Raw genomic sequence first — 15,827 nt, forward strand, 5'->3', positions numbered from 1 at the left:
CAATTAAGAACTTCCATTCTCTCAGTCTCTAACTTACTTCTTTCAACCAAGATATTCTCTTTCTGAAAATGACAAAAATGAAAATTTTCTCCTTATGTGTATGTCTTCCCTGTAGACCAGTGGGTTCTCAAATGGGGGTGATTTTACCCCCCAAGGGATATCTGGCATTGGCTACTTTTGTCCAGTTTTATTGCAAAATAATTGACATGCATCACTGTATAAGTTTAAGGCATAGAGCATGATGGTTTGATTTACACATATTGTGAAATGATTACCACTGTATGTCCAGCTAACATCCATCCTCTCATATAGATACAACAAAAAGAAATAAAAAAAGAAAAAAGGAAAATAAGTTACCCTTCTGATGAGAACTCATAGGATTTGCTCTCTTGGGAACTTTCCTACATATCCCCCAGCAGTCTCAGCTATAGTCATGACGCTGTCATTACAGCCCTAGTGCTCATCTTATAACTAGTATTTATACCTAGTATACCTAGAAATTTATACCTTGGTATCGCCTGCTTGGTCAGGGATGCTGGAATCTATGATACACATGACAGTCACCCACAACAAACAATTAACTTGTCTAAAAGGTCAAGAGGGCCAAAGTTGAGAAAGCCCAGCCTAGACTATAAGATGCTAGAAGACAGGAACAATGTCTTACTCAAAAATGTACACTAAGTATTTGGCAGGGTAAGGTAATAACTGTTTGGTGAAATACATTGACACTGACATCTAATTCTTATATTCTCCCCCCATATCTGTGTAAATAAGTAGGTGGGTGAACAACCTAGCATCCAGAAAAGAGTTGGCTACAGCTGCAGAAAAAAGACTGAAACTGACACTAGGAGATACACATACATCCACTAAATAGACATAGTAAAGTAATCCATCTAGACTTAGGTTGGCCTGGATGGAATACCACAAAACTACTGCTCTGACTTCTAGCTGGATGTGCACTCATTAGCTTAATTAAACTTCAAAAGAATGCTGGTGTTAGGAACACTTGATTATATGTTCAGGGCAGAGCATCCTATTTCCTGGAAAGGTGCATTCCACCCACCCCCCACACAAGTGATCATTTATAAATTCTGTTATTCAAAGCCAGCCTGAGTCCAATCACCAAGAGACAGAGAGCAAGGCTGAGGCACAGATGTCATACTACAGGAGATGTAACAGAGTCATGGTGCTTTCTTGAGGATTTCTGGTGAAAAAGTCACCCAAGCTTCTTTCTGGCCATTGTCCCCTTTCAAACTATCACAGTATTTTTGAGTGATTTTTTTTCCCTCCCAAAATGAAGTTTCCCCTTGTATTTTCCCACTTAAGATAACCACTTTGAGCATTCTGATAAACATCATTCCAAAAAACTCGCCATGCGTATAAAATTGTATTAAAAACAGAAAAAAATCTGATCTACAGCCTGCTGTTTTCACTCAAATATGTGTCATGAATATCTGTATGTCAATAAAGAGCTCTCCATTATCATCTGAAATAGAGTTTAGGTGATCTGAAGTTCAGTCAAGACACATTCTTTTAAAGGTGCCAATTGTTTAAGGACGGAAAACCTTCTATAAAGAATATGTAACATACACAATCAAGGTGGCAACCTTTTACCACTTTCGGATGCAACCATCAGATTTCAGATTTCTGAAATACAGCAAATACAATTTGCTGACTGGCACGGAAATGATCCATGCTGCCCCTCCCTGCTGTTCCCTTAAAACCCCTTTGAGACTGGTGTGAGGGACGGCAGATCACTAAGGAAGCATTCGTGGACAAGAGAAGCCAGCACATAGGTCCTTACAGGGAAGCATCAAGAGCAATGACCACTATTCCAAGGGGCATTCAACTGATAACAGAAATCATCTTTCAGAAGAGAGAACCAAAGGTGGTTGTTAAATGTAGTGTTTGAATTTTTGCAAATATATATTACTTGTAAATCAGAAAAATATTAAAATGTAAGACATTTGTTAGTATTTGTCACACTAAGCATTAAAGGTTGTAGCATGTCATGAACTCAACATTTTTCTTTATAACCTGCCCTACAGTCCTAGTTCTGGCAAATGTTTTTGTTTCTTTTTGGTGGTTTTTTTTCCCCCAATGAAAAATATTTTTATTAGTTTTAATGGAAAAAACTAATGCATTTTGTTCCAATCATAAAGGCCCAAACAATATTCACAGATAGAATATGTATCAACTGAATAATGAAAACAAGTTTATATAAGTAAACAGCAATAGTTGAAAAGCAGTTTGTGCATAAAATGTAATGTGATATAAGGTTTATTGTATTCATTCTTTTTTCTTCTTTCTGTACCAATTTTTACACAACTTTTCACCCTTTTGGGTGTTACGGTTTTTGCACTCAGAATGCACTTATAAACAAAGTAACAGCACAGTAAAACAAAAGAAAGGGCAAAATAAAGGCTAAACATGAGATTTCTTGAAAGCAAGTAGAAACAGCAGTCTGAAGAGTCATGGAAGATGACGTCTGCCTTTCTCTCGTGTCAGTGTTTGTTTTCTTTTTTAAACTGGTGAACAAGATATAAGATTTCAAACTTTTTCCTACAGAAGTCCATGAGCTGAACAACCTTACTCTCTTCTGATAGTCACTATGAGCTTTAAGGGGCCATTGAAATGGCCCAATCATTTCCATCTCATTCACAAAACTTCCGTTACCACACCCTGAGCATCCTTGATCCCACCACTCATATCTGCCAACAGCAGTCATCAGGCCCATAAAGAGCCACGTATTTTCTAGCTATGTGAAATTTCTGATGGAGCTATAGTGGAAAATAACAGTGTTCACTGAAAGACAGCAGAATAGATTCTAAGTTCCTGAGACAGAAGTCCAGAGACAAAACACCCAGCTCCCCAGTGGGAGAGAGACGACTAATAACAAAGCAAGTAACACTCAGGTAGAGTTACAGCTCAGCCTCTGAAATAGTGGAAAGACCCCAAGTTAGACGTAAGGACTGAAGAAACTGTAGGGTATTAAGTCCACTTGTAAGACAGGCTTCAGTATTTTAAGGTCAGGCAATTTAACTTTAGGGAAAATTCTCATTAACTATGAAATATAAGGGCCTAAGCTAATGACCTGTTGGCTCACAATTTAACAGAACTCCAAGGTTACATCAATGTTGAGGATGTTAAAGGCCTAACTTTTCAATGAAAAAAATACTCTCTTAACAAAGAGAAACAATGGAAAATAACCAGCCAGAGAGTTTGGCAAATTAAATGACTTGTCTCTATTCGTGGGGAAATCCCTTGGGAATAATTAAAGTTTTTGCATTTCTCTGCAAGTCTCTTCTTGGTGAAGAGATGACAAAATAGGTTAGATGCGTTTTGCCAAGTCAAGGCCAACCAAAAAGAGGCAAGAGAGAGAAAAACTAAGCAATTCAAATAAGACATAGTTGGATAGCTCGGGTCAGTTCTATCAAACTTCACAGGATAGCCTATAGTTTGAAAATTCACATTAATCCAGGAAATGCAGTATTCCTTTGCCTCACTGAAAACAGAAGCTGAAGAAAGTTATAGGCAGACTTAAAATATAACAGGAAAAAAGTGCACACAGATAAGTAAATTTAGGCTAAAGGAAAAAAAAAGGTAGAATGAAACAATGAGGCTAAGAAAAAAATTACCTTGGAGTGCATGCATAAATAGAAATATTCGGAACTTGAAATTAACACTAATTTATGAGGGAAAAAAAAAAAGAAGCTTTGCCACTCACCAGCTTTAACCTCTGTAAAGGTATTCTGCCTACATCTATCTGTGTCCTTTCTGGAACATTAGTGAATCGGACTTCTGGGATCGCAACAGCACACATGACATGGGCCCACCTACAGGAAAGGAGACATAAATGTAATCAACCGTTCCCTAAACTTATGTATCCCATACTTCAACCAGAGGATGGCAATTCTCTCGGATGGGAAACACAGATGAGAAAGAAAGCCCAAAGCCTATATCTATCACAGACTCTTTGAATTTAAAACCTACTGGATGATACCTGGATAGATTCAGTACCACACCTGCCCACCACTGTGACATGAGGAACTAGGTGAAAACCAAAGAATCCTATCATTATATTTTTCTACACGTGACCTGCAAAATACTGAAATGTAGGTCTGCTATTTCATTTGATACTGAAATATAGAGGTGTTTAATGTACTTAAGCTAATTATAATTAGTATGTGGCAAAAGATTAGTTCAATTAATAAAAGGTATAAACTGGGTACACCACATAATCTTTTTTACATAATACGAATATCATGAAGCAAACTAGAACAAATAGCAAAAGTTTTCTAACAGAATTAATACTGATTAAGTCTTTAATTAAATTGTTTCTTATTGCAATCCTACTATAATCAAAGGAACCAAGAGATAAGGAGAAATGAAATTTAGCTTGTTCCCTCGTTTCCTACTAAAAACCTAGAATATCTCCTTTCAAATTCTGAATTACTCCAGAAAAATGACAACGTCCTCATTAACACTGTTAAGTCTCTCATAAATCTTATGCCTCAAATAAATATAGAGACTCTTGAGGTTTAAAGAGATTTTGAAAGAATTATCAAATTTGTCAACCTATTTTTAAGTCAAAGCATATTATTTCACCCTAAATATAAGACTCCATCCTGCCTTTAAAGACCACAGGGACAAAGGGTGAGTGTCGACCCCATCAGGGTATTCTTTTGTATCTAAATAAAGACTATACTTCTATAGCAAACACTACTTCTTTGTGTCCTGCCCAAAGGAAGGAAGAGAAGTTCTTGTCACCTCTGTCTTTACAGGAACTGCCTAAGTCATCTCGCAGTCTGCATAACCCGTGTGACATCCTAGAACTAGTCAATGGTTTTTAGCATAGTGCCAATGACATTAACTAAGACTGTGAGAGATGAACATCCAAAATTAAGCAAATATACAGCTTCTTAGACTAAACTTTATCAATGTAGGAATAAGTGCCTTCACTCTTCCTTATAAACAATCAGAAACATGCACATGCATGTAATTATGCCAACTCCATCATTACATGACAGGACATGACATTACTCCAAGGGTACCAACTCCAGTGCCCATGGGGCCAGGCAAGATGTAACCAAATACACACATACTGGTAAATCATGGTAACCCGAGGAGCACCTGCCCCATTTAGGCCAGGTTCTCATCCTAGCTTGTTATTGTCATACAGAGATACACAATCATTTATTAAGTAAAGATGAACATCTGGATTTTTATATAAAACCTCTCAACTTTTAAATTTTGAATTAAATTCATAAAGTGGTGTGTCAGTCAAATAAAACATATCTTGGGGCTGGATCTGGCTCTCAAGTACCATAATACAACCTATACCTAAACCTTTTCTACATGTTTCTATTTCCATAGGAACCTATAATTTGCTTTGGCCCCATTTTAAATATTTAAATCGGGTCATAAAAATAAAATTCATACAAAAATATATTTCAACAACCGCCATAGAAACAAGACTTTCTCTTATGTTCACTTATGACTCTCTTCATATTCTCCAACTGTCCCCTTTAAATTGCAAAATCAATCTTTTCTCCCTGTGTTTCTATTTTAGAATACACACTTTCTTGTTAATTTGCTGGTGTTAAAAGTAAATGGTTTTATTCTAATAGTATGATTATAATTGATTGCATTTACCTGAAGATAACAGATTTCACTGTTTTCAGGCATATTCTGTTTTTATTACAATGAAAGCATTCATCACATTAAACACAAAGATTCCAAAGGCACCTAGAGGATATGGGCTCTCTTCAAACTCTGTTAGTGAAAGAGGGGTTATTCCTCATGATGTCAAGGACACAGAACAGAAGCTGACTTAGAACACCTTTGCCCAGCAGAGGTGAACATGCTGTCTGTAATGGTTTCTGGAGACATGCACAGAATCCCCACCTCAGACCTAAACAGCAAAAGCTGTGGAACAACGTGTACAACAATGAGAGGTAAAGCACACTGTCATCCAGAGGTTCAACACTCAAGAGAGAGAAGGAAACGATGAAATTCAACACAATTAATGTACTACTTACTTATTGTTCTTAGTTTCCTTAAGAGCACCCCCTCTCAAATTGCAGAGACAGCACTCCTAGGGCAGAAAAAACACCACACAATTATTAGAGCCATGTAATAAAAGTCAGTACTGTTTATCTAAATATCCCCATAAATGCTAATTTTTTATTTTAAAATTAAAATTATCAGGAAATTCATGAAGGACTATCTCTAAACAGTTCAAGAAGGGAGAGGAAAAGAGAGGTAGGAAAGTGAGGGGACACCCAAAAGTGTTCTCAGTGTATGTATCTCCTAGGGGAAACCATCATTATCCTAGTATCATGTTCAATTGCCATCGCTGGGGGAAAGCTGTGACACAGAGAAACTGGTAGGTGGAGAGATACGTACCAAAATTCTAGAACAGAGAAATACACATACAACTCGGTTCCCTTGAGTTCTGGGAATCCACTCCTGTATACGGGTGGCTAAAAAACGGTATTGGCAGGCTTCATTCTGATATGTGGATAGGAAGGAAGCTCTTTTTAAAAGACACTCTTCAAAAAACTATCTCTTGGGTCTTTCTATGGGCAAATAGCGTGGGAAAAATTGCTCTGATAAACCCAGGCTTTCCAGCCCCAGAAAACAGTGCCATAAAATGTTTTCCTTTATCTTCCCCACATAAGTTTATATTTTTGGCACTTCTATGTGTCTTAGATTGGCACAGACTTTTCATTCCAAGATGACTCCCTTTACTACAAACATACTTTATCATTTCTCATTACAATTTTATGAAAAAGTCCACGAGAAAACAGGGCCAGAAAGTAATGCAATGCCTTTTGTTGACCTAGAATTTTTAATTAAATACCTAAGTAAATTTTTTATTTTCAACCTCAAGCTTGTCCTCCCAATTTACTGCACTAATAGTCTGGGGTTTCTTTTCAATAGTTACAGGTTATTTTGTGTTTTTTTATTTCCTCCAAGCTGTCTATATAAAATTTCTTTATATGTTCTTTAAGGTGATCTCCCTTAACTGATTTTGACAGCTTTGCTCAGCTTTACAGGGAATCCCTCTAACTTATCTACTATTAATAATGGGGTGTCATACTCCACAGCTTTTCTTTTTCTGAGAACACCACCAAAACCACTGAGGAGGATCAACATATCTGTAGAACTCTTAATAGGCAGCAAAAAAGGCAAAAAGACTAGAAATGTTCAATGGTTTTACTTGTCTGGAATGTCTCTGCACATCTGTCTGAAACTTCCCTGGTGATTATTAAAGGTTCAGAGTAGCAAAAGCTGCCCTGTGTATATCCATTTGAATCCATTATAAGCCCAGCTCAAGAAGATAATTTGATGGAGAACATTCTCTATTGCAAAGCCATATTCCAGTGGCCTTTGAAAGAACTGGTTTTGATGAAACACACAATGAAAGGAAAATTTCACAATCCAAATATTGAAAATGGGAAATCCAATAATTCACATTATTCAATAATATCCAAATTATTCAATAACAATTTCATAAAATGTTACTGATTTTATTTTTTTTCTGTAGTTTAACACACTTTCTACAGAGAGAGGATGAAAATGAACACAAAACAGGAGGTCAAATGTTGTCATTGAAACTAACATAAAAAGATGTTAATACGTAAGTGGGAATGCAGGAAAGGAGAGCTGTGGACCGTGAGAAGAGCAGACACAGAGAGAATTAGATGTCTGATTAATTAAACTAGTAGTGAGAAGAAGCCTAAAGGGACGAGTTAGCAGAATTAAATATAGCAAAGCAGCATGGAAGCCGCTTCCATGCACCTGATTAGGATCATGAACAGGTACATGTGCTGCAGAGCCAAATATAACAGAAGGAAACAGCCTCTAAAGTGGAATCTGTAGACTCAAGGTGTTAAGTGGAGTTGAGAAGACTCCTGCCTGTCACAACATGAAACTTGTTCTTTCTAGGGTCACAAGCGACCTCCATGTCACCAAATCTAATGGATATTTCAAGTCCTTGGTTCGCCTGACCTCTTAGCAGCATTCAACATTGTCAGCTGTGCCTAAAACAGTTTCTCCCTGTGGTTTCTATGACCCGCCACTCTCCTCATTGTCCTTCTCCATCTCTAGTTGATACTCAGCTTCCTTTACAGGCATCTCTTTCATGCTCCTTAAACACTGTAATTTCTGTAGCAGGGCCTATTCACTCCTCTCTCCACACCTGTTTGCTAGGCATTTGATCTACTACCCTGATTCCCAAAACGCCACTGACTCAAACATCTGTCTCCTGAGATGTCTCACTGACAGCTCCACAGGCATCTCAAATACACATGCAACACTGAGCTCATGTCTTCTTCCCAAGCCAGTTTCCCAGCAGTGGCATCAACCATCCAGTCTAGCTCAGGCTAGAAGACATAATTTTCCTCTCATCCTAGATCCAATCAATTGAATTCTGTCAATCCCACCTTCCATGAGTTTCCCTCTGACCCCAAACACACCAGACACGCTGCTCCGTTCTTCATTAAACTGAACACATCCATGACATTTCAACCCAAATGTTGATTTCTCAAAGAGGGCTCTCTTCATCCCCTGCTCAGTTACTTCCCTCTCATTACTCTTGCTAATATTTGTTGAATCCCTTCTGCTGTCTTCACTAAACTGCTAGCTCAATGAGTGCTGGGAGAATATCTGTTAGGTGACTCTTTCTCTATCACGACAGCCAATAGAGAGTGCACCCTCCATATGAATTTGTTAAATAAATGAGAAAATATGGCAAAATAGGGCAGAGTGAAAATCTTGAAAATCACCAAAGCATCACCAAATTGCCAAGACCATTTTCACATATTGGTGGTGTACTAAGGAAAGAAAGCTTCAGGCTCCAGTGACTTAACATGGAGTTAAAAAATGGGCAAAGACCGCCTGGAGGGGTGGGATAGGGAGGGTGGGAGGGAGGGAGACGCAAGAGGGAAGGGATGGGGGAACAGATGTATATGTATGACTGATTCACTTTGTTATAAAGCAGAAACTAAAAAAAAAAAAAAAGAAACGGGCAAAGTGAGAGTGGCATGCACATATATACACTACCAAATGTAAAATAGTTGGCTGGTAGGAAGCAGCAGCATAGCACAGGGAGATCAGCTTGGTGCTTTGTGATGACCTAGAGGGGTCGGGTAGGGAGGATGGGAGGGAGGCTCAAGAGAGAGGGGATATGGGACGTGTATGCATATGGCTGATTCGCTCTGTTGTGCAACAGAAACTAACACAGTATTGTGAAGCAGTTATACTCCAATAAAGATCTATTTTAAAAAAAAATAATAAGTTATACAATGAGAATGCAAGCACTGTTTAAACTTTTTTTTTTTATTTTCCCTCTATCAGGTTTTTTTTTTTTTTAGTTTCTGCTTTATAACAAAGTGAATCAGTCATACATATACATCTGTTCCCATATCCTTTCCCTCTTGCGTCTCCCTCCCTCCCACCCTCCCTATCCCACCCCTCCAGGCGGTCTCAAAGCACCGAGCTGATCTCCCTGTGCTATGCGGCTGCTTCCCACTATCTATCTACCTTACATTTGGTATTGTATATATGTCCATGCCTCTCTCGCTTTGTCACAGCTTACCCTTCCCCCTCCCCATATCCTCAAGTCCATTCTCAAGTAGGTCTGTGTCTTCCTGTTTTACTGTTTAAACTCTTGATAAGTATTTTACAAAGAAATAAAACTTTAAAATTCTGCACAAAAAAAAAGAAACAGTGATTTGAGTTATTTTTGCCATGATTTACTTGAGTGAGAAATCAAATTTCTTAGTAAAGTACAAAAATATTCATGACCAAGTAATTTTGATTTACATGATACTATATGATATCATAGTTTCTATTTGATTCCCTTAATTTGGAAAAGATAACTAGGAAAGAAAAAAGTCATGTCCAGTTACGTCAGTTTTTTTAACTCACCATCACTTATATGGGTGAAACTAGCTGGTCTGATAGAAACACAAAGATGTCAACCTGTCAAGTCATTCATTTGTAAATTAATTTGAACTAAGTGCCTATGTTCAGAGCTCAGTAAAAGACAGTATCAGATAGGACAATTTTTAACCTTTCTTTCCTTTGTCTAAGTAGTACTTTATTGTCAGAAAACAAAAAAATTTAATAGATTAACCCTTACCTGAAAAGTAGCCCAAGTTTTCTTAAGAATCTATACAGATACACAGATTGATATACAGAAAGGCTGTATACAATGTGATATACAGAAAGGTTGGCACCTACCAAATATACTAATTGTACTAAGTATTGATCATCTTCAAATTCAGTGAAAGAATTGAATGAGAAAGTAGGAAGTGATAGTGTCCTTCAGGACATTAAATCATTGAATTGGTTATCAGTAATAAAAATTCTTCCATCAGAAGAACAGAGACTATATTAAAGGCCTAATTCATTCCAGATACCATGCCAGAAACATCATGTACTTCACCTCCCTTCCTTAACATGAACTTATTAGGTAACTAATACCATACTTCATAGATGAGGAAACTAAGATGCAAGAGATTGAGTTACTTGACTAAAATCATCCAATCCAGGGGTAATCAAACTTCTTCTGTAAATGGTCAAATATTCACTAACTTAGGCTTTGCACAACTACAGAGTTACTGCAACTAATCAACTCTGCCATTGTAGGACAATATGTAAACAAATGGGTGTGGCTGTATCCCTATAACAATGTTATTTACAAAAATAGGCAGTGAGCAGGCTTAGACCCACAGGTTGTAGTTTTCCAACCCCTAACAAACTAGCAAAAGGAGCAACTGGGTTCAGGCTCAGCCCTTCCTGACCACATGTCCATGCTTTTTTCTCCAGCATCTTCTGGAGGCAAGGCACAAGGTAGACAGCCAAAATAAACAGGAAACTGTACCTGCCCTGGAAAGCTCACAACTGAGAAGGGGTGAAGACCAGTGTGTATTTAACCATACTATGAAGAAAATAATGACAAAGGGCATAACCAAGTCCCCATTTCCTCATTTCTATAAGTAACTAAGAATTCATTTTTTAAACTAATCCCCTCAAAAGAACTCATATCAAAAAAAATTGTTACCAAGCAAGCATATATTACATAACAATCTGTGTTCCCATTTGTTTCATTAATCTAGCTAATAATAAAACTTCTCATTGGTATGATATTAAATTTATCTCCACTTCATCCTTCAAAAATGATACCATTTCAGGCAAAAGCAGTGTTTTAGTTGGTCTGTGCAATCAAACCTCAGGCTAAATGAATCCAATTTAAATGAGAGGAAGAACAGTAAAACTAGTGAGCCAGCCATATCCGGGTGCTTAACAAAGTGCAGATGGCCAAGGTTCAAATCACAGTTCTGCCATTCACTACTGATATGACCTTTGGTCAGTTACTTACCTAGCCCCTACCCCTCAGATATCTTACCTATAAAAGAGGAAAAAACTACTACTTCCCTAAATGAGTTAATAAATGTAAAGCAATTCATAAACACACAGTCAATACAAGAAGAACAGTAGTTAAATATGTGAAAGGTTAATTGTGGTTCCAGACCACTATAACATTGTCAACGGATGATGAGCTGGGTATAGTAATTTAGCAGGGAATAAAATATGGATCTGTCATTATAATTCTCTTGAGGTAGGAAAAGCAAGACAAAGAAGTAGAGAGAAAAGAAAACTCTCCAGGAACCCAAAATCCAGGTAGCTGGGCTCTAAAGCAAAGAGAAATCTTTCCTAGTTTTAAAAGCTGCCAATCCAGCTATGGAAACCAGACAAACGCTAGAGTCTCCATAGTCTCAGAAACAAACATTGCTAAAGGCAGAAGTCCTAATCCCACCCTCAAAACACCTGACATCAGAGTAGACTGAATCAAACAAAAGCTGCAAAAAAGTGCAGACCCCACTCAGGTGCAATCAGGTTGACTTCACTTCTACTCTGACATATGAAGGGGCACACTCTTTTTGGAAATAATAATTTTAACTTCATTTGCTACAGACAAAATGTCCACCACACAATCAAAAAAAAAAAAAAGCACAAGGTACACTAAAAAGCAAGAAGATATGACTTATGATCAAGAAAGGAAATAATCGATAAAATCAGACACAAGATAGGCAAGATATTGGAATTATCAGATGGAGAGTTTAAAATTAGTATGTTTGAATTGCTAAAGGATCTAGTGAAAAGAACAGACAATATATGTGAAGAAACAGAAAAATTTTAGCAAAGTCATTAAATTAATTTAAAAACAACTTAAAATGGTAGAAATGAAAAAATATGACATTAGAAATGTTGAATTCAATAGACAGATTTCAAAGCAGACTGGAATTGGCAAAGTAAAAGCTAAATTAATTTAAAGACATGAATAGGAAATATAAGGAAAAAAGCAGTTATAAGACTTAACAGAGCTCTAAGGGAAAATAACAACCTATTCAATTTATGTATAATTGGAGTCCAAGAAGAAGAGGGAAGAAAGAATGGATGATAAGAAATATTTGAAGAGTTAAAGGCAGAGAACTTTCCAAAGTTGATAAAAGACATCAACCCATAGATCCAAGATGCCCAGCAAACCACAAGCAGATGAATACAAAGGAAGCATATCTAAATACTTAACAATCAAAACTCTGAAAACCAAATATGAAGAACATATCTTAAAAGCAGAGAAAAAAGACACATTTAGTAAACAACCGTATAAATTCCATCTAAAATCCAACCAGAAACATTGGAGGAAAATGGCAATGGAACAATATCCATAAAATACTGAAAGAAAAAAGCTGGCAACCTGAAATTCTATTTCCAAGGAAAATATCCTTTGAAAATGAAGATAAAAATAATCTCATAGAGACAAAAATCTATGAGAATGAATCTATACTATAACAACCACTAAAAAAAAATCTTCAGAATGAAGGAAAATGACACCAGCCTGAACCATGAGTGGCAGGAAAGAATGAAGAACACCTAAAATGGGTAAATATAAAATAAAGCTTTAATATCTTCAAAACACACACACACAAACAAAGAGAGCAAAAGAGAGAGACAGAGAGACTATACAAGTTTCATTTAAAAACTTGATTGTTTCACACAAAAATAACGATACTACGGAGACGGAGTGGAGTCTATGCAGAAGTAAAATGTAAGATAAGACCACAAACAGAAGGGAAGTTAATCAAATTATACTGTTGTAAGGTTCTTACACTGTTCATGAAGTAGGATGATATTATTGGAAGGTGGGTTTTGATAATATAAAAATGAAAATTGTAATTTTCAGCAACCACCTATAACAAAGCCCTCAAGAAATTCCCAAATATTAAGTTCGAAGGAATATAAGCTCACAATAAAAACTCAAAAAACATCCAAGAAAATATGGTTACATAAGCAGAAAAAAAAAAGACAATAGAATTAGATGCACATTGAGCTCAGATATAAGATGTAAAATAAGCATTTTAACATGTTTAAAAATTAAATATGGGTATTATGAATGTAAGTGAGAGACTACAAATAAATAACAAATCAGATTTTTAAAAACAATATAAAAATTCTATAACCAAAAAAAAATAACCTGAAATTAAAAACTTAGTGATATGTTAAACGGCAGACTACTCTTGGTTGAAGAGAATATTAGAAAACAGAAAGTTAGAGCTGGATAAATAACCAAAAATTAATACCACAAACTATTCAAAAATGAATTCAATTGAATGTGTGTGTATGTATTTCTGATTCATAAAAATAAATTCCAATTGATTTACAGACCTAAACTCAAAAACAAAGCAGAACTACAGAAGTATTAAAAGAAATTTTAGGCAAATATATTGATGAATTTAGGATAAATATGACTTCTTAATATAACATTTAAAAAACAAAAGACATGTAGAAAACATTAATAAAGTTTGACTACATCAAATTTTTTTAATTCTAAAGGATAAAATACTATATAAATTAATATAAAATAAGATTAAAAATTTACAATAAAAAACAAAGATTGTTATCCAAAAAATAATTTTTAAAAAGCCATACTTTTAAAAAATAGGCAGAAGATTCAAAGACTCTTCATTGCCAATAAATACATGAAAGATACACAATTTCAAGAATAAAGAAAATGAAAAATGAAATAATGAGGGTTAACCTCAGATTTTTAAATCAGAATATCTATAGTCTGGGGGTATGTGAGTTGTTATGGTGCCTGTGGAGAGGAATTCAGCATTATCAATCAAAATTTTAAATGTACATAAATTATGACAAGCAATTCACCTTCTTAGAATCTATCTTAGCTAAACATTTACATCTATGCAGAAGTAGGAATATACAATGACTATCATTTCATTTCTGTTCATAATAGAGAAAACAGTTAGCTCTGGGAGGAACTGGAATTGTCAGTTACTTAGATTTTATTTGTAATGTCTGAATTTTTTAATTTGATTCAGGTTTGAAATTTAAAATAGTGATGAAAAAGATATGGTAAATCCAAAAATTACTGAATTACTAAGAATTACACAATGAAATATTAAGTGAAAACACTAAGGCATGTTTAAATAATCTGTGACACCATTTGGGTCTCCCAAGAACAACAAAATATAGCATTAGTTTGTGCACAGAAAAGATCTGAAAGGCTGATTAACTAAACAGTATGAGTAGTTTTCTGTAAAAAAAAAAAAAAAAATGAGATTTGAGAATCTGAGAATGTTGGGAATGGGAGACCTTCCTAACAATACTTATTACTCTTACATTAAAAAAAGAAAACTCACAGGGCTTCCCTGGAGGCGCAGTGGTTGAGAGTCCGCCTGCCGATGCAGGGGACACAGGTTCGTGCCCCGGTCCGGGAAGATCCCACATGCCGCGGAGCAGCTGGGCCCGTGAGCCATGGCTGCTGAGCCTGCGCATCTGGAGCCTGTGCTCCACAACGGGAGAGGCCACAACAGCGAGAGGCCCGCGTACCACAAAAAAAAAAAAAAAAGAAAAAAGAAAACTCACAGACACACAAAGAAATTAAACCTTCTTCCACCTGTATCATTTTTCTAGGTTCCACATATATGCATTAATATACGATATTTGTTTTTCTCTTTCTGACTTACTTCACTCTGTATGACAGTCTCTGTATGACAGAAAGAGAAAAACAAATATTGTATATTAACACATATATGTGGAACCTAGAAAAATGGTACAGATAAACCGGTTTGCAGGGCAGAAATAGAGACACAGATGTAGAGAACAAACGTATGGACACCAAGCGGGGAAAGTGGCAGTGGGGGGCGGGGGGAGGCGATGAATTGGGAGATTGGAATTGACATATATACACTAATATGTATAAAATGGATGACTAATTAGAACCTGCTGTTTTAAAAAATAAATAAAATAAAATTCAAAAAAAAACCTTCCATCAAATATGTGTAATTTAAAATTAATGTAATCATGGAGGTTTATCTTTTTTTCCTAAATATTTTTTTACTTAAATGAAAATTTTAAATGAGCATCTGTGATTTCTACCAGAGTCTCTCAGTGTATGGAAACTTCTTTCCAACCTAACCTGAGGAGATAGCAAAATTGTTCAGCCTTGCAGAACAAAACAAATAAATAAAATTCCACAGTGAACACTCATTGCCAGGCTTTTTTTTTATCTTATGTTTATGAGCATGCCTCTTCTAGAAACAATAACACCCAGTGTAAAATGACTCACTATTATACAGATTTAGATATATTGCTAGTCAACTAATGTTTCCTAAAACAAAACAAAAAAAATGCTGAAATGCCTGTTACAAAATGATTACTCTATGAGCAGCTGTTATTCCTGGCTCCCAAGGACAGCATCTAAAGAGCCATTCTATTGTGTAACCCACCCCCAG

At 36.0% G+C, this 15,827-nt stretch overlaps 1 protein-coding gene across 4 annotated transcripts in view; it reads right to left on the reverse strand.

The window, feature by feature from the left end:
• KDM4C (lysine demethylase 4C) overlaps window positions 1–15,827 on the reverse strand; it is a 392,092-nt gene that overhangs the window by 130,711 nt on the left and 245,554 nt on the right. For all 4 annotated transcript variants that reach the window (XM_082628071.1, XM_082628070.1, XM_082628069.1 and 1 more), the window contains exons 16-17: window positions 6,042–6,097; window positions 3,728–3,836 (exon numbers count right to left, since the gene is read on the reverse strand). In XM_082628071.1, coding sequence (XP_082484197.1) covers window positions 3,728–3,836; window positions 6,042–6,097 — 165 coding nt within the window. The remainder of the gene's footprint in view (window positions 1–3,727; window positions 3,837–6,041; window positions 6,098–15,827) is intronic.

The sequence above is a fragment of the Mesoplodon mirus genome (genome assembly GCF_964341445.2).
Source record: "Mesoplodon mirus genome assembly, chromosome: 1".
NCBI lineage: Eukaryota > Metazoa > Chordata > Mammalia > Artiodactyla > Ziphiidae > Mesoplodon > Mesoplodon mirus.